The sequence below is a fragment of the Saxophila tyrrhenica genome (assembly GCF_035928015.1).
Source record: "Saxophila tyrrhenica strain CCFEE 5935 chromosome Unknown scaffold_26, whole genome shotgun sequence".
NCBI lineage: Eukaryota > Fungi > Ascomycota > Dothideomycetes > Mycosphaerellales > Extremaceae > Saxophila > Saxophila tyrrhenica.
Genome location: NW_027041758.1, coordinates 26,810 through 49,884, shown reverse-complemented (window position 1 = coordinate 49,884; position 23,075 = coordinate 26,810). Strand labels below are relative to the sequence as shown.

The following is a 23,075-nucleotide window of genomic DNA, read 5'->3' as shown; positions in this document are numbered from 1 at the left end:
GCTCGCTCCTCTGCTTCTTCTTGGTGTCCTTCTAACCCACCGCACCTCCGCCCGCCAAGCCAAACGCCGTGTTCTCGGCGCATGTGCGTTGAGTAGCCATCAGGGTAAGATGGCGTCACCTTTCTCTTCATGCCTCAGAGCTCTGCAATGGCTTCCGCGTGCAGTGGCTTCTTGATCTTCCGTAGCTCCCGTGAGCTCTGCGGCGCGCTTTGGGCGACGAAGAGAACGATGCGTGCTTCCTCGCCTATTCAAAGGGCCGGTGAGCCACTCCATTCGGGATCGTTCGCGCTATGCTGTTCGATCGGAGCCGGTCGTGCTGCGGTTGGTGTTCTTCAATGCACGCGCCCGGCCATCTCGTCCGGCCAATGCTACGACGTCCGCGGCATGGTCGCAGATACTTACGCAACGGGGGATACTAAATTAGAGAAAGACTGAGACAAGTAAGACAGGAGAGAAGGAAGGAAAGCAAGGAGAAGGCGGTGTTGTTTAGTTGTTCATACCACGATCTGTCTCAATGTACGTACTTCAAGCCAGCGTAGTGCTCCGCCCATCACTCGCTTTACCACTGCCATAGCACAGTCTCTGAGTCTCGCGATGGTAATGAGCACGCTCCGATGAAAGCGCCGATGTCTTGCTGTGGTGTCGTCGCGCGAAGTGAAGCAGCAGCAAGAGCCGGGGCCAAGACTCCCGCGTCAAACTTCCATCTCACATGTGCCATCCGAGCTTCTGCCGCTGAGGAGTTGAGCTGAGCCGGGATGCTTGCACTTCATCTCTTCCATGAACGAGGCCGGATGGATATCTTTTCGGTGGAGGTAGCAAGGAGGATGTATATGAGTATTGACCTGAAAGAGACTACTGTGGAGCGTCAGTCTCTCCTGTCAGGATGGCCTCCGCTTTTGACGATTCGAGCATTCCTCGCTACCCATCAATACATTGCCGCATTCCAGCTCGCAACAATTCCAGCGATGTCTTAGAACCACTGCCCCGGCTTCGCAGACATCTGAACCTTTACTCAGTATCTTCGCCTTCGTCTTCGTCGTCATCCTCAGTCAACTTCCGCTTTCGGTCCGTCTCCGCGGCCAGGGCTTTGTCCATGGCGTCCGCCTTTGTGAGCTTGTAGAAGTAGCTGCCTTTTCTGGACGACTTTTCGCAGACTAAGACTCGTGAGTACAGCTCTTCTCTCGGAATATCTAGCGATACTTACACCAATCCTCTACCATATGTTCAGGCAGCTCACAAGCGACGCTCAGCATTGTGAGTTCTGCATCGTTCGGCATCTGGCAGATACGCCAAAAGTCCTGCAAGAGCACATTCTCGGCCACGCTCATCGACAGGCTTGATCCCAGTTGTGTGGCACACGGCAACCTAGAGTCTTTCGCCGTCACACGGTCAGTCGATCTGTTTTCATGTAAGTGATTAGCCTTCTGCCTTTTGCTTCAGCGTAGTTGCAGACTCACTCGCGCACTCTGCCATACGTGGCCCGGAACTCCTCCAGTATGGCATGCTCCCTGGCCTGAGGCTCGCCTTGGTCGGCCTCTGCCTCTGAGCTCACGCCATCGTCGCTCATGAGGATCCGCGAAATTGCGGTGCGATGCGCCTCTTCCAGGAAGTCCTTTTCGCGGCCGTAAAGCTGGTTGATGCCCATAATTTCGTCTACGTTGATTCGCTGATAACTCGGCAGCAGGATTCGGCGCCCGAACGTCGCGGTCGACAGCACCTTGGTCCAATCCCCTTCACTTCCCTCAGAATCGGAGTCGCCATCGCTTGAAGTGTCGTCGTGGTCCGAGTCAAGCTCTGCTTCGATAGCGTCAAGCGCGGTGGTGAAGGCTTGTCGGTGGCTCCCAGAACATGTGATTCGATCTTCGACGTCCTTGCGCTTCGCTTCTCGGGTGTACATGGACCCCAGTTGGTCCGTCATTTTCTGGCCTTTGACGTGCTGGAACGGGAGGGGGTTCTGAACATCAGTGGTTCGGAAGGTCGTGCTGAAGGGATCTTGCAAGGTATGTGCAACGATACGTATGATGCTGTGCTGTTATTTCACCCCTGGCAACGCCTTGGACCCTGTCACAGCTTTGCTTTAAACTTTTTGCCTGCATGAGTCTGGCGACCTCACTTCATCGGTTGACCCAGCCACCCCTTCATTTTTCGCGTGTGCCGACCTTCCGCGCAAAACGTTCACCTTCATCCTCCATCCTCCATCTTACCTTCACCACACACACACCGCACAAAATTGTTCTTCGTTTCCAATAAACACACATTTCTCCACCACTTCTTCATTACAGCACTCCCCATCACAGCAACGACTGATCGCAATGGCGTCTCAGGCAGAACCATACCAGCTGGACTATCAGGACCTCATCGCATCCTCCGTCACAGACGTGGTCGACCAATTCGGCAACGGCATTGACATCCCCAGCGTGCAGTTCACCAGCATCAGTACTGCTAAGGTGGAGGGCCTCGAACTGTACAAGCATCTTCTTGAGTAAGTTTTCGCGCCCTTTGTAATTTTCACCACTGACATTCCGCAGGACCGACACTGGCATGAAGCTGCAGCTCACCGTCAATGCCCTAGAGAATGAGGTGTCTATCGTCCCTATTCAGCGCATGGCCAACACCAACGTCGCCGCCGGCGGCGTAGACGAAGGTCCGAAGAGCCCACCGAAGGACAAGATTCCTCGCCCCGCCAATGCATTCATCCTCTACCGCAAAGACTGGCATCCCGTCATCGTCAAGCAAAACGCAAGTCACCTAATCATGTGTTTGAAGAGATAGCTTTAACTAACTCTTTCACAGCCGGGACTTCACAACAACGACATCTCCGTCATCATCGGCCGTCAGTGGAAGGAAGAGAGTGAGGGGATCAAGGAGCTGTACAAGCGCGTATGTACCACTCAATGCAGGCAACAACGTCTCTCGGCTCTTCCAGCTGACATCCTCCCAGAAATCCGAAGAAGCCAAGCGCCAGCACGCCATCGACCACCCAGGCTACCAGTACCAGCCACGCAAGCCGTCGGAGAAGAAGAAGCGCATGACGAAGACCAAGCTGGCGAAGTTGAGAGCGCAGGCCAACGATGCCAACGCCCCGCAGCCGACGTCTGACTTCGACAACATGCTGGCCAACATTACGCAAGAGCAGCAGATCTCCGTCGACGCGTTCAACATTCCAGGTCAGCGCGCGTTACCCACCCTGCAGCAGAGTGGGGACCTCAACATGCATCTCGCCATTGACGCCAATCGCGAGCAAGAGACCTCGATCCGCGAAGAGATTGAGGCCTGGAATGCCACCGGTCCGGAGCGCGGCGCTTATCACACAGCGACGTCCTTGGCCGCGGGCCAGATGCTCGTCAATGGCATCGCCACCGGGGGAATCCCACAAGATGAGATCCCCTACGACTTCACCATGGCGGACCTCGAGCTATTCCCTGCCACAGAGGCCACTCCCTTCCAGATGGTCCACTATCCCACCGCCGAGGTCAACCGTCAGATGGCCATTTGGGACGATGCTATCGCCGATCTCTTCTTCGACTTCGCAAAGGCCCAGGCCACAGCGTCTCAGGCTGAGGAGACCCGCACTGAGGCTGACGAGACCTACACTGAGGCCCAAGACGCCTAGGTGGCTCTTTCAACCTGTCAAAGCACACCCAGCAACATCCACCAGACCACCGTGAGCACGCTTGACCCAACATCCTCGCAACCGCCACCCCTCACATCGAACACCACCCCCCAGCGCTACGACCACCGTCACCCCGGCAGCCACGAGTCACGATCGCACCGAGCGTTCACGGACATGCGGCGCTAGGAAACGGACACCACCAGTCATCGGATCGCCCACCCAATGACATGACATCTCAGCTCATCACATCGCCCACGAAGACGACACGAGCTACTTGCGACCTCATCGGCTCGCCACCAAAAAAATCAACGACCCATCTCCTCTGCAGAACGTGCGACACGGTGCGATGGCCCATACTGCGGCTCATCAGAAGCTCATCTTCACTGGCACCACATGCACACTGCAGAGAGAGACTATACTTGCTTGTTCTTGCTTCTTGTTTCTCATGTTTTACTACCAAGGTATATGACCAGCGGCACAACGATGCGTGCACATGCTTCTCTCAGATCGGCTTCGGTCTTGTTTGATAGCTGCACATACGGTATATAGCCCTCTTCAGTACATAGCCTCAGAAAAGTTAATCGAAAACCCAAACCATGGTGCCTTCTTGCTCGTTGTGATGCTGTCGTTGGTATGGCATTGTGACTGCCTGACGACTGATGCTGCCGCACACTGCCTTCTTCGCCGCAGCCCTCCATGACAGAGAGAGGTTCCGCAGAACAGCCTGCCTTCGGACCAAGAGCACAGAGGTAGTATGTTGCATGGCTCGGTGGATAGACTACAGGTACTGCATGCTTGCTCTTGTCGGCGGAGGCGTACGCTGAAGGTGTGCAGAAACCATGGTATACGTGCTGAAAGGAAGGAAAGAGGACCGCCTCTGCTGTCCTGAAGACTGCCATTGTTCATTGTAGCTCTGGGTACAAGCTGATATCCCAGCATCCAAGACAGCAAGCAGCGAGCAAGCTGAATGCCGACCAAGCTCGGCGTGGTCCCATCGCCGCCGCCGCTTCCGTGAAGTTGTCCTCCGCCCAAACACCACCTCCGTCCTTGCCGTGCTTCACTGACATGAGGCGCCTCAAGGCTGCTCGCTGCGTGCGGCTGTAGTACTGTTAGAAGCTCCTTGCAGAAGGGTGGCACTCCGCGAGTGCTCGGGAGAGGAGGATGACCTGGTACGTACCAGTAAGTGTCGTGAGTCTGGCGGAGAACGACAAAGTATTGGTAGGGTGGTTGATGGCTGGAGGAAAGCCGTCGGATGCAGCTCTCGGCTGAACTTGACATTTCTTGCGCAAAAGGGTGGCGCCCCACAAGCGCTTTTGCGAGGGCCATCTGGTAGCATATCTCAATAATTGCTGTAGACCTCATGGCGTTTGAAGATGTATTGGTGGCGTAGTCGTCGGTCGAAGAAAGCCAGCTGGTCCAGCTGTTAGCGGATGTGGGCGTTTCTTCCGCAAAAGGGTGACACTACGCAACAAATTCCGCGGGGACCATCTGGTAGCAAGTATCCGTAAACAACGCTGGTTCGGTGGCGTTTGAAGAGGCATTGGCTGTGTGGTCGCTGGTCGTAGCAAAGCCAGCCAGCGGCGCGACCAGCGGACGTTAGCATTCTTTCCGCAAAAGGGTGACGTTGGGCATCAAACTTGGGAGGACCAATATTGACATAGTGAAGATGCTCCTCATTGAGTTTGGTAAGGGTCGTCACCCTTTTGATGTCGTGGTGGCCCGGTGAAGCAAACCCAGCCCGCGCAGCAGCCAGCCAAGACGTGCATATCTCCAGCAGAAGGGTGGGGTCCGGCGTGAAACTCAGCGAGGCCAGTGTTTGCATGTATAAGATGTTCAGGCGCGAGTTTGGACGGTGGTGTAAACGTATCCGTGATGTGGTCGCTCGTGGAAGGAAAGCCAGTCCACCACGCCGCCTGCCGAGATCAGCATATCTTCACCAAAAGGGCGGAGTGTTTGATGAGACCCTGCAGGATGATTGATTGCATACACAAGGTGCTCAACTTCAGGTTTGAGCGGTAGTGCAGAGGTATTGCTGCTGTACGCAGCCACGGGAGGAAATCCAGCCTGGGCGGTTGCCAGCGGAGGATAACGTATCTCCACCAAAAGGGTCAGAGCAAATCTGAAACTCCAGGATGTCTTCTAACGTCTCTTTGAGCAAGACTCTATCGTAAGTCGAAACGGTGCTGCATACGCATTGCTTCCGTGGCTGGCCAGATGTCGAAAGCGGGCCCGGGGGTCGGCGAGCGGAAGATGGTATAGCTTCACCGGGAGGGTGTCAACACACCTAGTGCTCGGAGAGGCCGTTGCTCGAACTGTTGAGAAGATGCTGTGAGAATGTCATGGCTGGTGATGACCTTTTGCCGTTGCAATCGAGTCCGCGAAGAATTCCAGCTCCGGAAGCCGATGGGTGGCAACGGCATAGCTGCACCAGAACAGTGTCAGTACCCATCCAACTTGGCGAGGACACTCACATATTACTATGGATGCTTTTAAGTTCGGCAAATGGTGGTCGGAGACCTTTTGGTCGACTTCTTGGTGCTGCAGGGAAAGCTCCCCCAGCAGCCAGCCGATTCGAGACGGAGTAACTCATGGAGAAGGGTGACACTAGCCACAACCTTGCTCGCAGAGCCAGAGGAAGGATAGAGAGTGTTAATGAAGTCCATTTAGATGGCGTTGTTGACGCATTGCCGTCGCGGAAGATCGAACGGTTCAAGCGGCTAAACCAGCCAAAAACTCCAGGAGGTGGTAGCAAGTGCAAAAGGGTGACACCGCCGTCGAGGCTGTGCGTAGGCCTGTAATATGACCGGCGTATTCCCTTGCGAGTGGCGCAGAGGGATGGTGTATAGGCGGGGCCGTAATAGTAAGCGGTGGTAGTCAAGCCAGCGCATCAGCCCGCGGCTTCGGCCAGCGACGGTGAGGTCGGAAGGGTGACACCGGTCTCGACGCTTCTCCAGAGCACAGCTTAGTTGTATAAATGTTTCCTGAGGAGGAACAGTCAGTATCGATCCACCCCCACCGCCGTTCATTGCCATACAAGTCTCGCTGCATCAGCCCATCGCTTTGCTTCCGAGGGCAGCGTTGAGCTCAAAAGGGTGCACTTCTGGCAGGGAACGTCAGAGCACACTGATAGCTCTCCTTGATCTGATTTGACCAAGTTCGATGGGCAATGCAATGTTTTTGCGGCCGTGGTAGAGATTCCAGGAAAAGTCCCAGTGCCCGGGGTCAGCATCGGAGAGCGACGGCGAGATCAAAAGATTATGGTGCCGCTTGTGACTCCAACATTGTTGACGAGAATAGTCAGAGATATCATCTTGCTTGGTTTCAGCGGCCACATACACCTTCTGCGAGCGCTGTCAACAAACTCCGTGAACGGCCTTCAGCTCTCCGAGGGCTTCACGAGGCAACAGCACAGTGAGAAGGGTGACACACTCTCTAATACTCCACACGGAGCATCCGTAGGTCTGTAGTTCACATAGCCTCCAGTCTGGTAAGGCGTGTAACCCTTTTGCGGCCATGCCACTCCAGAGAAGGAAGTCCTCCCGCCAAGCCTTCAGCTTCGGGCAGCGGCAGCGTGGCCAGAAGGGTGTCGTGCGTTCCAGTATTCTCCACGGAGAAGCTAAACGGTTACCAAAGGCAGACCCGAGAGTTTGGTCCGGCTCAAGAACGTTTTGCACTCACCGCTGCCGGCTCGGTGAAATTGCCTTCGCCCAGCATTGGCTTCAAGCACTTGCAACTCGACGGAAAGGTCACAGTTGGGGTAACCACTTTCGCGAGGCCGTAGCAGAGATACCATGAACCGAGCTCAGCGTACGGAACAGGCTGGCTGCAAAGCGTTGTCGCCATTGTCGCAGGTCCAGGAAAAGTCCACCCAGCTGATCCAGGCTTCCAGCGCTGGTGATGCGACGCTAAGGGTGACAACGGCCACGCCAACAAGCGAGGAGATAGATTCCACCGTAAAGGTCCTCGAGTGACCATCCCAAGGCTGGGGCTGATCTCCTGCTACCGTGGTGCGATGCGCTCTGGAAGACCGACCGGGCACGTCCAGCTTCAAGAAGGCGTGGTGGCGGCAAAAGGGTGGTAGTCTCGTCGAGCGACGACTTGGATGTCGCCATAGACTCTCAGAGGTCGCACGGCGAGTCGTAGAAGCTCTTGTCGTCAATAGCTGCCGTCGCCGCCAAAGTGCATCTCAGTTGGGATGGGTCACGTGAGCGGTCAGCTGGATGAAGTGAGGTCGATGTTCTCCCGCCACGACGCGTGAGAGCGGCGTGTCTTCCCTGTGACAGATCAGCCAGCACAGAGACTCTGAATTGGGAGAACTAGGGCGTGGAAAGGAGGAAAGAGGAGCGCAGGTGGAAGAGGAAGGTCTGGTCGCAGGACAGTACTTGGTCAGTACAGTCGCTATTGTCGCTGCGTTCCGTCAGTCTTCGGACACAACAGGGAGCGCTGCATGACTTACCATGTTCATACTTCATCCATCTGTCTTACCCATTGTTCGGAAAGCGAGCGCAGAGCACACGCTTCCACAATTCTGTCTCCCATCCTCCCACCAGCACGTCTCAACCGCCAGCAAACGACCGTTTTGACCACGTCGTAACATTCCTACTCTTCTCCGATCAAGCGGCTTGCAAAAACGCAGCACCTCCACCTCCGTCACCCACCGCCGCATCGTGGTCAGCAAGAACCTGCAGATACCGCTCCTCCATCTGCCCCGCCGTAGCCTCGTCCCCATCCCACCGCGCGATCGTCTCTCTCATGAGCAAGCAGTGCAGAATACCGGAGTGGTTGTTCAGGCTTGCGTAAGCTGTGTGTCTTCGTTAGCTCGCCGACCAAACCGAAGCCTTTTGCCTCGCAGCCCTTTTGATGCTGCAGTCTGCTTGTTGTGCAAGCCTCGCTGCTAGGAGGATGGGGATACGCACCGTCGTGACTCCTTTCGAAATACCCAGCCGCTACCCGCATCATCTTAGCTTGCCCATTCGAGCCGTGCTCACATTCGTGGCCGGCGGTGCCGACCGTCGCGTCTGCCAGGAGGGCGAAGAGGCGCGCTGTTAGGTGGAGGTCTTTGCCTTCGAGAGCCTGCTCGGGTACATCAGCGAGGTCTCCAGTCGTCCTAACATGCGGCGTCGTCTGCTCCCCATCCTGAAGCTCGAGACTCATGTCCTCGGCAGCCACAACAGCTACAGCACCATGTTGTAACAACGTGCCGCCGCCTAGTCCCCAACCAACACCAGCGGGCCGAAGAAAAGAGCACTTACCAAAGCAGACCCCGCCCCCAACAACCCTCTCGCCGCCCCAAATTCCCGCAACGCTGTCAAGATCGCCCCAAGCGCCGCGATTGCCTCCACCATGACCTTCACAAGCATGAGCTGCTGCGCAGTGGAAGCAGCGCGGAGGCAGATGGAGAGGCCCTTGGCGGGTTCGGAGGCGGCGGCGAAGATGCGGGATTTTTGCACGAGGAGGGTGAGGGTGTGTGCGACGTCTGAGTACTGTGTTAGCGGAAGTGGTGGTGAGAAGGATCGTGTGAGCCCCGGGAAGGGAGGGAGATGAGGTCTTGGGCGGCGAATGGGGGAGAGCAGCTGGGATACGGACCAGATCTTGGATTCTGCTTCAGCTGCTTGATCTTGTTGTTGATGATGTCAAGGGCAGTCTTGTAGTCTTTCTTCCTCAACAGAAGCTCGACTTCAAGAAGAGTAATCTCGAAGGTGATCTCCGTGTCAGCGTGGGTGCGGGCAGAGCGAAGCTGTTCGAGGTAGTGGTCTGCCGCGTCGAAGTCCTCGCTGCTATTGTATTAGCTCAGAAGCTTTCATCCGACAGGGCCGAGCGGAATCGTGTGGCAGGGGTAGGCAAAGACTCACGCATGTACGCTCTTCTTGAGCAACACCAGCATTTCGAAGATCAAGACCCGTTGCTGAAGCTTCAAGACACCTTGAGTCAGACCACTTCTTGAGTTCTGCAGCTGGTCGAGCGCCTTTTCGTATTGCCCGCCGCACGCCATATCGTAGGCGATGCGACATGCCGCCCGCACAGCGTCCGGGAGGGGACAATGATCCGAGTGAACGAGGCTGACGCTTTCGTATATCCGAGAGCCGAGAGACGACAGGCCTGACCTTCGATCAGCACATCCTTCTCGTCATCCTGCGTTCTCGTCCCTCAAAGGGAGTCCGCCAGAAGCGCGACATACCGAGTCTTTGGAATCCAGCTCCCTTAAAGATCGCACCCGAAGGCATCATCGTCCGCAGATCATGCTGCACAGCCAGCCATTCTGATTGCAGGAAGCACTCCAGCGCCTTGCTCACGTTGCCGCCCTGTATGAAAGATTTAGCGATGGCAAACCCCCAATTCCTGCCATGACGACGTGACTTGCGTATGGGTTTTGCTCGTGTCTCAAAAGCCTCGAACTAGTGAAGGAAGACTCACGCCGCCCATCTCGCCCCTTCCCTCCTCGAGAAGAGTCTGACTCAACAGCGCCCAATTTCTGCCATCCCTCGCCTTCGTCTTCAAGAAAGCAATCTCGTCTTGGTCATTAGTGCCGCCGCCAATCAGCCGCGAAAGTGTTGATAGTGACGTGGCGGCATTTTCGGTGTTGGGATGTGCTTGCCGGAGGTAAAGTAGGTATGAGAGAGCGAAGTTCAGACAGGTCGGATCGTTGTTTTCTCTTGCTGTACCATAGTGAAAAGATGGTCAGTGGTGCGCCGCTGACAAGTGAAGGACTCGTGCTTTAGCGGGAACGGAGAGAAAATGTGAAGGAAGGCAAGGGCTTGTCATTGTCAAATCAGCAGCAGAGGGAGTGAGAGGTCATATGAAAGTAGGCAGGGCTAGTTGTGAGGGTTAAGTGAGGCGAACGATGATAGTGCATGTGCAGTATCTCGCGATATGAAGGGCAAACCATACCAGTCCCAATGCACTCTCCCAGTGCGTCCACACACTCGCCCCACCGTTCGAAGTCTGCATGCAGCACGCTCAAATGCAGCAATGCATACTGGTAATACGTCTCCATCCCTCCACCAACAGCTCCTTCGGCGCCCCTTGCGCCTGCACCATCTGCTCCTCGACCGACGAGGCTGTAGTCGAAGTATCGGTGCAGGTTCTCCAAGGCACCTTCGTACTGGCCAGCTCGCCAGCACTCGAAAAAGTGGAGGAAGTGCTGGAGAGACTGAGCGGAGGAGTCGTAGATGTCGCTGATCCAGGTCGAGAGCTGGCGCTTCAGGGATGGAGAGACACGGGTGCCGAGTTTCTGGAGCTGGTGAATAGAGAGTGAAAGCAGTGTGCCGGTGTCATCTGCGCTGGTGTGAAGCAGTGATTCCGTCTGCTGATCCTGGGACAGCTCACCTTGCGAGGGTGCAGTGGCCCACGACGGCTGGTCCTGGAGGTTCCGAGCAGCGTCTGGATTCCTGGTGGCCCATTTCTGGTAGGAGGGAGCACGGTAGGTCGCTAAAGCCGCACATAACGCCTGTGAATCGGAGAACTGCAGACGCGTAAACTCGACGCAACACCGGCGGATGAACTGTCCCAACGGCGAGGCACGAGAAATGCTCTTCGCCGCGACTTCGGGTCTCTCCGGATGCTCCGGGGCAACGACATTGTTGACGCGCTCAAAGAAGACGTGTAGAGCATCGAGATCATGCAGCGTCCACGCGTCGTTGAGGAACCTGTCGTAAAGTGAACGACCTGGGATCTTCGAGGGCCATTGTGACAAGATGGAGGAGAAGGAAGTGATGTCGTTAGAGGAGACCTGAGCTCGATCTTCTAGACTGAACTGATCGTACTCTGAAGGCGGGTTGATGTGAGACGCAATGAAGCTGAGGACGTCCAGTCGTGCTGTCGCTGGGATCTCGTCTGAAGCGTACAGCTCGACGAGCACGAGGAGGCATATCTTCGTTGGCGTTAGGTAGCGAGGCATCTTTCGGGCTGGCAATTCTTGTGTAGCATCTCAGCAATGTTCAGAGCCTGTTGTCACATCCCCTATCTCCGTCAAACTGGCGAGAAGAAGAAGAAGAGGAAGCAATCAACAACTCAACAATCACGTGTAGTCGCTGCCATTTCGCGATCTGGTCCGAGCTTCCCTTAATTCGACGTCATGCCATCTTCCAACTCGAAAGTGATATACCACATGCGACAACACAACACTTGAAGGATGTTTCCAATGACAGGCCCTTCGCTCTAGCCTCAGCACCACCTCGAAGGCCGCACACACGATCATGCACCAACCTCCAACACCACCGCCAACTCAACATCGCCAACCATGAGACTCACGACCTGGAACGTCAACGGCATCCGCAACCCCTTCTCCTACCCACCATGGAACACCGCCCGCACCTTCCCCGCCATGTTCGACATCCTCGCCACCGACATCCTCGTCATGCAAGAGCTCAAGATCCAGCGCAAAGACCTGCGCGACGACATGGTCCTGCTCGACGGCTGGGACTGCTACTTCTCGCTACCGAAGCATAAGAAAGGATACTCGGGGGTGGGAGTATATACGAGGAATGCTAAGTGTGCGCCGATACGGGCGGAGGAGGGACTGTTGGGGGTGCTGCCGAGTGCGAGCGGGGTGCCGTATTGCGAGTTACCCGAGGGGGAGAGTGTGGGCGGGTATCCTGATGAGAAGCAGGTGGCGGAACTGGGTGTGGATCCAGCGATGTTGGATGCAGAGGGGAGGTGCGTGGTGCTGGAGTTTCCGGCTTTAGTGCTGTTTGGGGTATACTCGCCCGCAAACAGCAACGGCATGAGGGATGACTTTCGATATGGCTTTATCTGTGCGCTTGACTCCCGGATACGGAATCTCAGAAAGATGGGGAAGAGGGTGGTGCTGGTGGGAGATCTCAATGTTTCGAGGAGTGAGCTGGACACTGCGGCAGCGGCGGAGGATTGTAGGAAAGCTGGCATCACCCACGAAGACTACATCTCTACGCCGAACCGGCGGATCTTCAATCAGCTGTTGGTCGGAGGCGAAGTGGTCGGTGAGAGGGACGAAGGCAGGGAGGAGGGTATTCTGTGGGACACTACGCGAGGCTTTCATCCTGAGCGGAAGGGCATGTACACGCATTGGGAGCAGAAGATCAATGCTCGGCCAGGGAATTATGGCAGCCGAATCGACTTCATCCTGGTGGCTGAGAGTATGCGGTCGTGGATCAAAGATGCGAACATTCAAGAAGGTCTGCTGGGATCAGATCACTGTCCTGTCTTCGTGGACTTCAACGAAAGTGCAGAGGTCGATGGAGAGCGAAAGCCAATTATGGACATCATGAGTCCTCCTGGCGTCTTTGTCGACGGCGTCAGGAAGCAAGACTGGAAGATCGCAAGCGCGCCACCGTTCTCAGCGAAGCGGTTGCCCGAATTCGCCCAGCGCCGCAGCATCAAATCCATGTTCATGAAGAAGTCGGAATCTTCATCAGGCGAGGGTACCACCAACGGCATCAAGCCCGAAGCAGCGACGCCTTTGCCCGAACTGAGTCCTGTGAAGTCGCAGGCTTCAGTCAGCGAAATGACCGTTGAACCATCGCAAACGCCAGAGCGAAGTCAAAAGCCGCCTTCACCGAAGCGCAAGCTCTCAGTGCCGGCGAAAGAGAAGCCAGTGAAGAAGCAAAAGACCGACAGCAGTGCTCCATCTACGAAAGGCCAGCAGAGTCTCAAAGGCTTCTTCTCTTCGCAAAGTAAAAGCACGGCTGTCACGCCACCTTCGCCAGTTGCCAACGGGAAATCCGAACTCCCTCCCACAGCAGCCACTCCTCCAAGCACCTCAATAGCGACAAACCGACCAACAGCATCTGCTGCAGCGAAAGCGTCAGGAGAATCGCCTGCACCTTCCACGGAGCCAGCCACCCCGCCACCCAAACCCATCTCCTCCCCCCCGCCCTCCGAACACTCCATCAACCGCACCATCCTCGCAGCCGAAGCCACCCAACGCAGCTGGTCCACCCTCTTCACCAAACCCCCTGCCCCGCTCTGCGAAGGCCACGGCGAACCGTGCAAATCGATGCAGACGAAAAAGAAAGGCTCGAACCAGGGAAGGAGTTTCTGGATGTGCGCGCGGCCGCTGGGGCCGAGCGGGGAGAAGGAGCGCGGGACGGAGTGGAGGTGTGGGACGTTTGTTTGGTGCTCGGAGTGGAGTGGGAGGGGGGCTACTAGGGATAACGACTGACGAGGTAGGGTCGTGGGCAAAGGAGCAGTACGGTGGAAGGGGGGTTGAAGGCGTCGTGATACCCTAGCCTTTGCAGTTGTGTGCTTCGCTGGTGAGGGTATACCTGGCTCTGTACAGCGTCTACATACAACAGCTTTACATACCAAAAGCATTCAATCACCGTGTTCCACTCACAGCACTCGACACGAGCAATACCTTCCCCCCGTCCTCCCAACCTCCAACGCGACTTCCCCTTTGCTCTCCTCAAACCCCTCTCCTCAAACCCCTCTCCTCCTACCCCTCAACCCATAAACCAAACCCAACCCTTCCGTCCTCCCTCAAAAATTGAACCCCAGCCCGAACCCGCTCGAAGCCCGACCTCGCGCTCCCCACCCTCAATCAAAAAGGAGGCACCCTTTTTATCTTTCCCACCTCTCCACCATCTATTACATTTTGAATCAACGCCGAGGTTGCGCCGGCGTGCCTTTGTCTGACTCGAGTGAGATTTGGTAGGAGGTGGGGGATGAGGAGATGGTAGTGTGAGGGGGTTACATGTACATGTGTGTACATGCACGTCAATACATGCAGTGTTATGAACATTATAAGAAGACGATACTCGCCGTTCACAACTCTCTCACGTCCCGTCGTGTCGTAAGGCCTGGCTGAGAGCGCTGTACCGACATCCACACACGACTGACACCCGGCGGCTACGGCTACGCCGCCGCTCGCGAACTCTCCGCCACTCCATGCCGCTCTTTGCGATGCCGAATGGGTATGAAGTTGCCCACGATCAGGGAGGGACTGTACCATAAGTCAGCTTGCGTCGTTCGCTCGAGTCTCGAGGCAGTCGTGCAGTACTCACATATTATGCGTATCCCTCCTTATAGTAAATGAAAAACAACACCTCACCGTCTCCAACCCCTCCTCTCCCTCCCCGCCCTTCCTCCTCCTCTTCAACGCACAACTCGTCAGAATAGCCTTCTGCGTCCCATCAAAAGCAATCGCCCCAAACTTCTCCCAATAACTCACTAGACTCTCCTCACCCACAAACTCCTGGATCGCCATCCGTCCATCCCTTAACCCCTCCCACTCCACCCCGACCAGCTCCGCCATCTCCCGGTTCCCACGGAAAATCTCGCCCGTGCGCCGCCAGCAGCAGGCGGGGATGGCCATGGAGGCGAAGACGCGGTCATATTCCATGAGGCTGCGCTCGAACCACATTTCGACGAGGACGAGCTGCATGTCGGTGAGGTTCTTCATGGCTTCGCGGAATTTCGGGCGGAAGCGGTCGAGTTGCTTGAGGATCCGGACTTGGCTTTGGCGGGAGAGGTGTTGGGTGATATAGCTGTTTAAGCGAGCGTAGCCGCGCACGTAGTTGAAGGGTTTGAGCATGCCGGCGTCGTACTTGGCTTTGAGGAGTTTGTGCAGGCGGTCTTCGGCGCTGGAGAGGCCGGCCGGGTCGGCGGCGGTGAGGTAGAATTTGTTGCGCGTGGCTTCGGAGGTTGGATGGGCGGATGGGGGGCGGGAAATGGGGTCGTTGGGCTGGGAGGGATTTTGGGGTTGGGTGGTGGAAGGGGCGAGGGTGGGTTGTTGAGGGGGGAGTTGGTAGGGTGGTTGGAGCTGGGGTTGTTGGGGGAAGGAATTGGCCAGGGTGTTGACGCTGTTGGTGGAGAGGAGGGGGTCGGAGAGGAAGGTGTTGGCCGTGTCGGCGTTGTAGAGAGCGCCGTCGTCGAGCAAGCTGGTGGAAAGGAAGTCGTTCAGGAGGTTGTACTCGTTCGTCACTTCGGATGTGTTAAACATGTAGTTCGGATGGAGGTGGTGCATGTCCTGGAACTGGTTGTGCACGCCGCTGTTGTTCCAGTCGAAGTTGGGCGGCATCATGCCTCCCAAAGTCGCTGACGCCGCCGCTCCTCTTTGCAACTGCACAGGCGATACAGGTGTCGGTTGCGCGAGCTGAGGTTGCTGAGCAGCACCTCCAGCAGCACTCGGCTCTCCCACCCCCATGCCCAGATCTCCCGTCGACAGCCTCCCGAACCCACCATTCCCAACAGTATTCCCAGGCATCTCCATCTTCCCCACCGCCTCTCCCTCGCCCGCAGGTGCCAGCTCCGCCATCCCTCCAACCTCACTCCCGTTCCTCCGTCCATTCGAGCCTTCTCTCGGCTCGTCGTGACATAAGTGCCCGATGTCCCGCTTCACACATCGCGCGCATGGCCGCTCAAGATCACACGTCATGTGCGACCGTCGACAGTACACACAAGCATGGTTGACCTTCCGACGTTTCTTCTTTCCGTTGTCCGCTTCATCTTTGCTGTGCCCGTTGGGTTCTTGGGAGGTCGAGGTAGAGGACTTGCGCTTGTTGGTCGGAGATTGGGTGGGCGCATCGGTGGCAGTATTGTTGGTCCCGTTGGCTGAGGAGACGTTACGTGAATGGGTTGGAGAGGGCGGCATGGCCGGTGAGAGGATGGGCGGTCGTGTGAGGTTGTGCGCCCATTCGATTTGCTGGCCCAGCTCTTCCGGTGTAAGGGTCGATGTCGCACAGAGTTCACCGGCTCGTGCCCGCGCTTCGTACTTTCTTGGAGGAGTAGCTGTTTGCTGTACGGGAAGTTGAACAGCGAATGGTATAGCAGGCAGAGTCAGCAATCCAGCTCTCGGCTTTGCGGGGTCCGGGGATTTGGGACGAAGTGGTTCACCTCTGGCAGGTACAAACGACGGCGATATGGAAGGGTCTTGCGCATTGAAACATCTCGTAATTAGACAGTATAGTATACACACGAATATTGCAGCAGTATGCTAATCGTGCGCCTGCGTCTGATGATCGTCCAGAACGCTGCAGCCCTTCGAGTCGAGCACTTCCTGGTCCTTCCGCCTTCAAAACCACTAAACCCCTTCGTACCTTATTTCAAGCACGCATCACCCGCCCATCTCTCTGCTTTGGAGGCCAGCCTTACCTGCCCACAGCAACCACGTGCAATGGCATCCTTCGAGAAGCAGGTCGTAGAGCCCACGCTACACCCCTAGCCAAGCTCGTCAGCAACAGCTCAGGCGGCTCAAGTCGAGAAGGCCCTGGTGAGCTGTAGCAGATCGACCGAGGCATCGCACTTCGGATCCTCTGCTGCTTAGTCCTCGTCAAAGATCGCGGTAGCATTGACCAAAATCGTGTCCACCACTCTCGCCTGCAGACTCGCGTCCGCAATCTGGCCACCGGTATGCTGGCCCATCAGACTCGGCCTAGACAGATGTCAGCAAGTCCGATCTCATCTCCGTTCCATGTCATGAGTACTCACGCAAAACAAAGCGCCAAATTCGACGCCCCCATCCGATTCCGCCCCTCATTCAACATAACTCGATGCATATGCAACACCAAAGCCCTCAACGTCGCATAATTCGGATCCGGCAGGTCATTAATATTCTGATGCAGCGCATCCCTCCTCTGCTCCGGATCCTCGATCCTCGCCGCCTCAACGAACCCCTGATACCCCACGCGCGTGAATAGTGGATCCGGTAAGTCCCTAAAAAACTGCTTCAAGAGCGTGGCAACACTATTGACATCGTGGTAGAAGTTCGCCGGGTTCCGGAAGTCGATCTGGGAAGCGTTGTGGTCGAATTGCGACTTCAGCGTGGCGATGTGCGAGGCGGTGCCGGAGAGGCGGTAGATGCCTTCGACGTCGAGGCCGAAGGTGTCGACGGCGAGGATGCATTGGATGACGACCATGGGGACGGCGGATTGGTCGCGGGCGAAGAGCTCATCGAGACTGACGCCGAAGACGGGGCGGAGGGGCGGGAGGTGGTGTTGTTGTTGTTGGGAGGGGGACATGGGCCCGGGAGAGCCGTATGAGCGGGGAGGAGCGGGGGAGGATGAGGAGATGGAGCCGGTGGTTTGCTGAGGTGGGTAGGGGTTGTTGGCGTTAGGGGCACGTTCGCTGGGATGGGTCGGGTATGGTGGTGCTGCCGCTCCCGTTTCCTTGCTGAAGCTGCTCGGGGAGAACATGTCGCGGGAGGAGCTGGAGTTGTAGGATGGCTGCTGTAGTTGAGGTGGAGGCCCGCCGTAGGTTGGTGACTGTACTGTGTTCATGTATGGCTTCTCTCCGTAGCCGCCGGAGGGAGATTGTCCGTAACTTGATGGCGGTTGGCTGTACGAAGATTGGGGCGGCTGAGATGTGTTGCCCGAGTACCTGCTGTTCGCCGAAGCGGAGTTCGAAACTGCTCCAGGAGCAGCAGAAGCAGTGTTGAGAGATAGTGATGGCTGCTGCTGAGTAGGGGTCTGCGAGAATGCTGTAGAGGCATTGCGCGTGTCTGTTGGCTTCTGCGTCTTCGGCATGAGCGTCGGATGCTGCTCGTACTTGATCTCGCCTGGCCGGTTCGGGATCTTGCTCAGGTGGCCTCGCATGTATGAGTTGAAGTCCGTATCGTTGTCAATCTCACGAATGATATTAGTCAGACTGCGCGGCTGCCCATCGGAAGCCTTGTCCTGCGGGGAGACTGCCAAACCATTGCCTAGCAGCAACTTTTCGTTGAACGTCGCGAACTTCTGCAGTTGCAGAGTCAAAGCGCTGTCGCATTCTTGAATGAGCTGTTGCAGCGCTGACACCGCTTTGGGCCTCTCGCTGCTGATCAACGTCTGCCTCTGGCTTTTCGCCTGCTTGACGCGCTCCTCATAATCCTGATCCGCCTGTTGTGTTTTCCTCAGCAGATCCGACTCGTACTGCTCCGCGCTCTTGGGCCCCTTCAATCCTAGCCGCCGGCTGCCCTTCGTGTCCCCCGTCCGCGCTCGGTCGTAGTCTTCAGCAAGCCCATCGTACCTCGTCTTCGCCTTGTGCATCGCCGCCTCAGCATCCGAAGCCCGCTTCTCCGCGTCCAGTCCTTCGTGCTTCCATTGTTTTCTCCCCCTCTCCATATTCGCCGACAGCTCGTTCAGATCCTCATGCATCTGCGACAGCGAGAGCGCGAACTGAATCCCGTTATCCGCCATCCGTAAATGCACGCGCATCACCTCCGCCAACTGCGCCGCATAGCTTCCTGTCTTGACCTCGCTCCGCTTCAGCGTCTCGAGCTGTGTATTCGCAAGCCGCCTCAATCCATTCGCCTGCTCCTCTTCCAGCTTCCCGCGCTTGCTGAGGAAAGATGCAAAGTCCCTAGCGCTGGCTATGCTTTGCTTGAGTCGATTCAAGAGGGTCGCGACGCCAATGTCCGAGTACATCACATCGTTGACTGCTTTGGGCAGGGCGCCGTTTGTTGCGCCGCCGGAGCTGCGGTACGCTCCTACGCTGGTGGGTGCTGCGGCGGGACTGGTAGGTACTGAGCCTGATGCTGAGCCATTGGGGACGACGGTGGTAGGGGTTGATGTCGGGCCGTCGCCGTTGACTTCTGATCGGTTGAACTCGCTCGACATACTGACGAGCTATACCCGCACGTATCTGCTGTGGAGTATGCTGTTGTTGCTGGAGAGGTGCGGTTGATGTGGTGTCGCAAAGGGCACGGTGCAATGGACCCGACGCAACGAAGGCTGTAGCGTCACCCAAGCCACAATTTTCCACGCAAGCGACGTGAGACGCGGTATGAACCTCAACGCTTCGTTTCACATGAACCGACCAACATCAACGTTCCTACTCGTGCGGCACGATACCAGGACAGCCCAAATATCGTTGCTTAAATATCACTCGGAGGCCGCAGTGTCAGCAAGGCGGGAAGCGGCAAGATGTCGACGGGGAAAGCAGCCCATCAGGTCAGAGCCATGTAGGGACCCTTCTCACAGACCATGACCGCACGCCGACGAGTGCGATGTGCCCCTTTTGACCAAACCTTGCCTCGGAGAAAAGTGCTAAGTGTGTCCGGATGGCTTCTTTCACTGTCTCTTGCTCGAGCGCATTCTACACAATCCACGAAAGACCGCGGTGAAGCGGCGAGGAGATCTGCATCGCCAGCGACCTTTCGCTACAACGTTATGCTACTATGTATACGCAGTTGGCTTGCATGTGTTTGAGCTGGGCGGCCCAGATCCCGGCGTAATCCCAGCTTTCCTCTCAACGGGACCATTGCCACCTCTGCACGCTGATGACGACCAAAACGAACGCATCACCATCCCAGTCGAGAACGCTGCGAGCCTCGGACAAAAGCACACCTCTCATCGCCTTCTCGGCCTGAGAGACCTTGCCGAGTGAGAGACAGTGAAAGCGCCCATCAGGTCAAGGCGAGCCGAACGATGGAAGTTCTCACAGACCAACAAAGCCCGCCCACGAGAGTGAACTGGGCTCTTCGGATGCATTTGGGTCTGTGAGAAGCCTGCCAGATAGCTCGGCGGGCCGCTTTCACTGTCTCTCGTTTGGGCGCCTGCAACCTCGAGGGTCTATGATTGATTACATGCCAGATTCGTAGTCTTGCGGCATTGCCCGTTCTCTCGATTGGAAACTCACGTCTTGGGTTAGCGGCGCCACCAGAGGTGTGCTCGAAGAAGCAGCTTCCGACAGAGGCGGCTACCCAGCCACGTGAGGGACAGTAAAAGCACCAGGCGTATCGCGCAGTCCTCTACCGGGCACAGATCCACTCGACAAGCCCACATCACTCTCGTCGGCGGGCGTTTCTTGTCCGTGAGAAGATATATTCAAGCCATCACACGGCTCGCTCTGGTCTGGCACGCTTTGTAGCCGCTTTCACTCTCTGTCATTTGCCGACCGGTAGTGTGCCACATGCTCTTGAAAGACGAGCATGGCGTTTCTCAGCCAGCAGCAAAGCTGAGGACTATGGTTTGCTTTCTTCCTCCTTACGTCGTCTTGCGGCAACATGAAAACGACGAAACGAAGTGATACACGCCAAAAAGACAAATGCTATACTACGTAGCTGATGTTACATTAGATGGCGCTCTTAACGATCTGAACATGTTCAAGATATTGCGTGTGTTCACAAGGCCGGGCCCCAGCGGGTCAGCTCTATGAAAAGCGAAGAGAATCAGACAATAGCTTCGCATGCCTCGAGATGTCAACGGCCAGGGTGATCTGACACGGATGTGCTCGATCGGTCGGACGTTGGACAAGGACATTTAGCAAGTGAGGAGCCCGGGTGGAAGTGAACGCAACCTGAGAACTTTCGATGCTGGTCGTGGAAGCGTTGATACCTACACGCGTACTCGTCAGCACAGCCCTGGACGTCATTTTTTAACCTCCGCCGGAGCCTCCACAGACACCGCAAACCCCGAGATCTTCGGACAGTAGATATCAATTGTCCTGTTGACCAACGAGGTGAAACGAAACGTGAAAGGACTTCCACAACGACGGAATACCGCCAAGTAGCAATGACGCCCTCAAAAGCAAGCGGTCAAGTATAATAACAGAGCCTCTTCCTCCCTTCTTCAATCCCAAAAGACCATCCATCATCCTCCAGACCACAGCCTTCCCATTCCCATACCACCTCACTCAAAAACCCAACAATGTCCGGCCTCCTCGCCCTCCAAGCCTCAACCATAACCACCTCGATCTTCTCCTCCGGCGCCATCGCCACCCTGTCCCTCTTCGACATCCCCGAGCTCCGCTCCCAACCCGCCGTCCGCTCTCTCCCGCAAACCCGCTGGCTCTTCTCCCGCGGCTCGCACATCTTCCCCTTCACCGCCTTCCTCTCCGCCGCAGGCTTCCTGTCACTAGCAATCACCGCTCTCCCCCCGGGCCGGGCCATCAGCTCGATCCTGAAAGTGGCAGCCAATGGAGCGAAAGTGAACAGCTACCTCGCTGCCGCAGTGTTGAATTTCGCGATTGCGCCGTGGACCTCGCAGGTGATGATCGCGACGAATTTCCGGCTTATCGAACTCAACGAGCGCCTCGGCGGGGCGAGAAGCGAGAGGTCTGCGAAGGAGGGCAAGTTTGGTGCGGGAGAGAAGTCGGCGGAGGATTCGGTGAGTGGGAAGGGGGATGTTAGTCAAGTGACGGATTTGAGTGGGCCGCAGGAGCGGACGGGGAGGGAGGCGAGCGTGGAGGAGGAGCGGGAGGTGCGGGAGTTGTTGGGGGCCTTTGGAAGGATGAATGGAGTTAGGGCTGTTTTGACAGGGGTGGGAGGGGTTGTTGGGTTGGTTGCTGCGTTGTTGTGAGGTGGTGTTTGTGTTCTTGACTGCGATGATTAGGAGACGAGGGGGATGCGGTATGAGGGAGGAGAATGTGTTTGGTAAACTTCAAAAGTACAGCAGACTATTCGAGGTACTAATATACCTGAGGGTATTTCGCCCATCATTGCCTTTCCCTTTCAACCTTCCCACAACATCATTCATGTTATAACATTAGTAAAGAGCGTCGTAACTACATCTAGTCGTCAACAATCTATCCTCATGCTCAACCCCTCAACATCTACCATCCACCAGTCTTCTTGCCGCCATAAGCAGTCCACGTCTTCCAGCCAGTCTTGGTCTCGCAGCTGGTGGTGGGCTCCTTGTAAACAGTCGTGTACGGCTTGTACTCGACCTTGCTGGTGGTCTCCGGGTAGGCCTTGCTGGTGGTGTACGCGCTGGGGACATTCTTGGTCTCGGTCTCGTACTTGGTCTCGACGGACTGGGTCGGGTACTTGTTCGTCTCGGTCTCGTACTTGGTCGAGTAGGTGTACGTCTCGATCGGGTAGGTCTTGCAGACGACCTTGCTGGTGTGGCTGGGGACCTTGACGGTCTTGGTCTCGACGTGCGTCTTGTAGATGTAGGACTTTTCAGTCTCTGCGAGGAGAGTCAGTATGGATGGATGGAAGGATTGGGGGGCGGGTGAGGATTTCGACGTACCGTACTTGGTCTCCGTGTAGACGCTGGGGACGTAGGTGGTCTTCACCTCCGGCTTGTAGACGGTGGTGGTGTACGGGATGGTGACCGTCTTCGTCTTCGTCTCGGTCTCATAGTTGTAGGTGGCCTTGCAAGTCGAAGTCGTGTATTCCGACGAGGTCATGTGGCCCTTGCCCTTGCCGTGGTGCTTGCCCTTGCCCCAGCCGCCCTCACCACCTCCAGGCGCAGCAGCAACAAGGCCGCTCGAGGCGATCAGCGCCGTGATGGTTGCGGTGAACTTCATGGTGAATGATGAAGGGAAAGCGAAAGTATGCGTATGTAAGAATACAGCGAATGTGTGAAGTGAATGAGAAGAGGGTATCGATGGAGAAGGCAGCTGATCGTTGGATGCCTTTCGAAAGAGAGGTGACAGAAAGGCCTTTAAGTATCCTCACCGTGAGCTATATCCACACCTTCGTTAAGCGCGCTGGCGATCGATCACGAGCAAGATATCCACACCAGCTCGTCACCGTACCTGCGGCCAGGTGTGTAGTGCTGGGGCGTGTGGGATACATGCGCACGGCGAGGTCTTCCGTCCTCCACTGCTGACAGTTCTGCGCTGT

The 23,075-nt window shown here is 56.4% G+C and overlaps 10 protein-coding genes across 10 annotated transcripts; 3 read left to right on the top strand and 7 right to left on the bottom strand.

The window, feature by feature from the left end:
* Positions 1–1,008: 1,008 nt before the first annotated feature.
* Positions 1,009–1,918, bottom strand: LTR77_010713 (uncharacterized protein; the record flags this gene model as incomplete). The annotated part of the gene is made up of 3 exons (XM_064807930.1): positions 1,009–1,154; positions 1,205–1,398; positions 1,458–1,918. 3 exons carry the CDS (start codon positions 1,916–1,918, stop codon positions 1,009–1,011), a joined length of 801 nt encoding a protein of 266 aa, XP_064653834.1.
* A 394-nt stretch (positions 1,919–2,312) lies between these two features.
* On the top strand, positions 2,313–3,613 carry LTR77_010712 (uncharacterized protein; the record flags this gene model as incomplete). Its single annotated transcript, XM_064807929.1, has 4 exons — positions 2,313–2,482; positions 2,529–2,727; positions 2,794–2,880; positions 2,942–3,613. The coding sequence occupies 4 exons, from the start codon at positions 2,313–2,315 to the stop codon at positions 3,611–3,613; spliced, it is 1,128 nt and encodes a 375-aa protein (XP_064653833.1).
* A 4,613-nt stretch (positions 3,614–8,226) lies between these two features.
* On the bottom strand, positions 8,227–8,767 carry apc5_3 (APC5 protein; the record flags this gene model as incomplete). The annotated part of the gene is made up of 2 exons (XM_064807928.1): positions 8,227–8,414; positions 8,530–8,767. 2 exons carry the CDS (start codon positions 8,765–8,767, stop codon positions 8,227–8,229), a joined length of 426 nt encoding a protein of 141 aa, XP_064653832.1.
* Positions 8,768–8,820: 53 nt separating this feature from the next.
* On the bottom strand, positions 8,821–9,605 carry apc5_2 (APC5 protein; the record flags this gene model as incomplete). The annotated part of the gene is made up of 3 exons (XM_064807927.1): positions 8,821–9,089; positions 9,200–9,387; positions 9,466–9,605. The coding sequence occupies 3 exons, from the start codon at positions 9,603–9,605 to the stop codon at positions 8,821–8,823; spliced, it is 597 nt and encodes a 198-aa protein (XP_064653831.1).
* Positions 9,606–9,994: 389 nt separating this feature from the next.
* On the bottom strand, positions 9,995–11,510 carry apc5_1 (APC5 protein; the record flags this gene model as incomplete). The annotated part of the gene is made up of 2 exons (XM_064807926.1): positions 9,995–10,269; positions 10,502–11,510. 2 exons carry the CDS (start codon positions 11,508–11,510, stop codon positions 9,995–9,997), a joined length of 1,284 nt encoding a protein of 427 aa, XP_064653830.1.
* Positions 11,511–11,852: 342 nt separating this feature from the next.
* On the top strand, positions 11,853–13,751 carry APN2 (Class II abasic (AP) endonuclease; the record flags this gene model as incomplete). Its single annotated transcript, XM_064807925.1, has 2 exons — positions 11,853–12,268; positions 12,329–13,751. The coding sequence occupies 2 exons, from the start codon at positions 11,853–11,855 to the stop codon at positions 13,749–13,751; spliced, it is 1,839 nt and encodes a 612-aa protein (XP_064653829.1).
* Positions 13,752–14,443: 692 nt separating this feature from the next.
* On the bottom strand, positions 14,444–16,181 carry RDS2 (Transcription factor; the record flags this gene model as incomplete). Its single annotated transcript, XM_064807924.1, has 2 exons — positions 14,444–14,531; positions 14,593–16,181. The coding sequence occupies 2 exons, from the start codon at positions 16,179–16,181 to the stop codon at positions 14,444–14,446; spliced, it is 1,677 nt and encodes a 558-aa protein (XP_064653828.1).
* Positions 16,182–16,849: 668 nt separating this feature from the next.
* On the bottom strand, positions 16,850–19,122 carry RGD1 (Rho GTPase-activating protein; the record flags this gene model as incomplete). Its single annotated transcript, XM_064807923.1, has 2 exons — positions 16,850–16,961; positions 17,018–19,122. The coding sequence occupies 2 exons, from the start codon at positions 19,120–19,122 to the stop codon at positions 16,850–16,852; spliced, it is 2,217 nt and encodes a 738-aa protein (XP_064653827.1).
* A 2,031-nt stretch (positions 19,123–21,153) lies between these two features.
* Positions 21,154–21,804, top strand: LTR77_010705 (uncharacterized protein; the record flags this gene model as incomplete). Its single annotated transcript, XM_064807922.1, has 1 exon — positions 21,154–21,804. The coding sequence occupies one exon, from the start codon at positions 21,154–21,156 to the stop codon at positions 21,802–21,804; it is 651 nt and encodes a 216-aa protein (XP_064653826.1).
* Positions 21,805–22,057: 253 nt separating this feature from the next.
* Positions 22,058–22,756, bottom strand: LTR77_010704 (uncharacterized protein; the record flags this gene model as incomplete). Its single annotated transcript, XM_064807921.1, has 2 exons — positions 22,058–22,413; positions 22,477–22,756. The coding sequence occupies 2 exons, from the start codon at positions 22,754–22,756 to the stop codon at positions 22,058–22,060; spliced, it is 636 nt and encodes a 211-aa protein (XP_064653825.1).
* Positions 22,757–23,075: the final 319 nt, after the last annotated feature.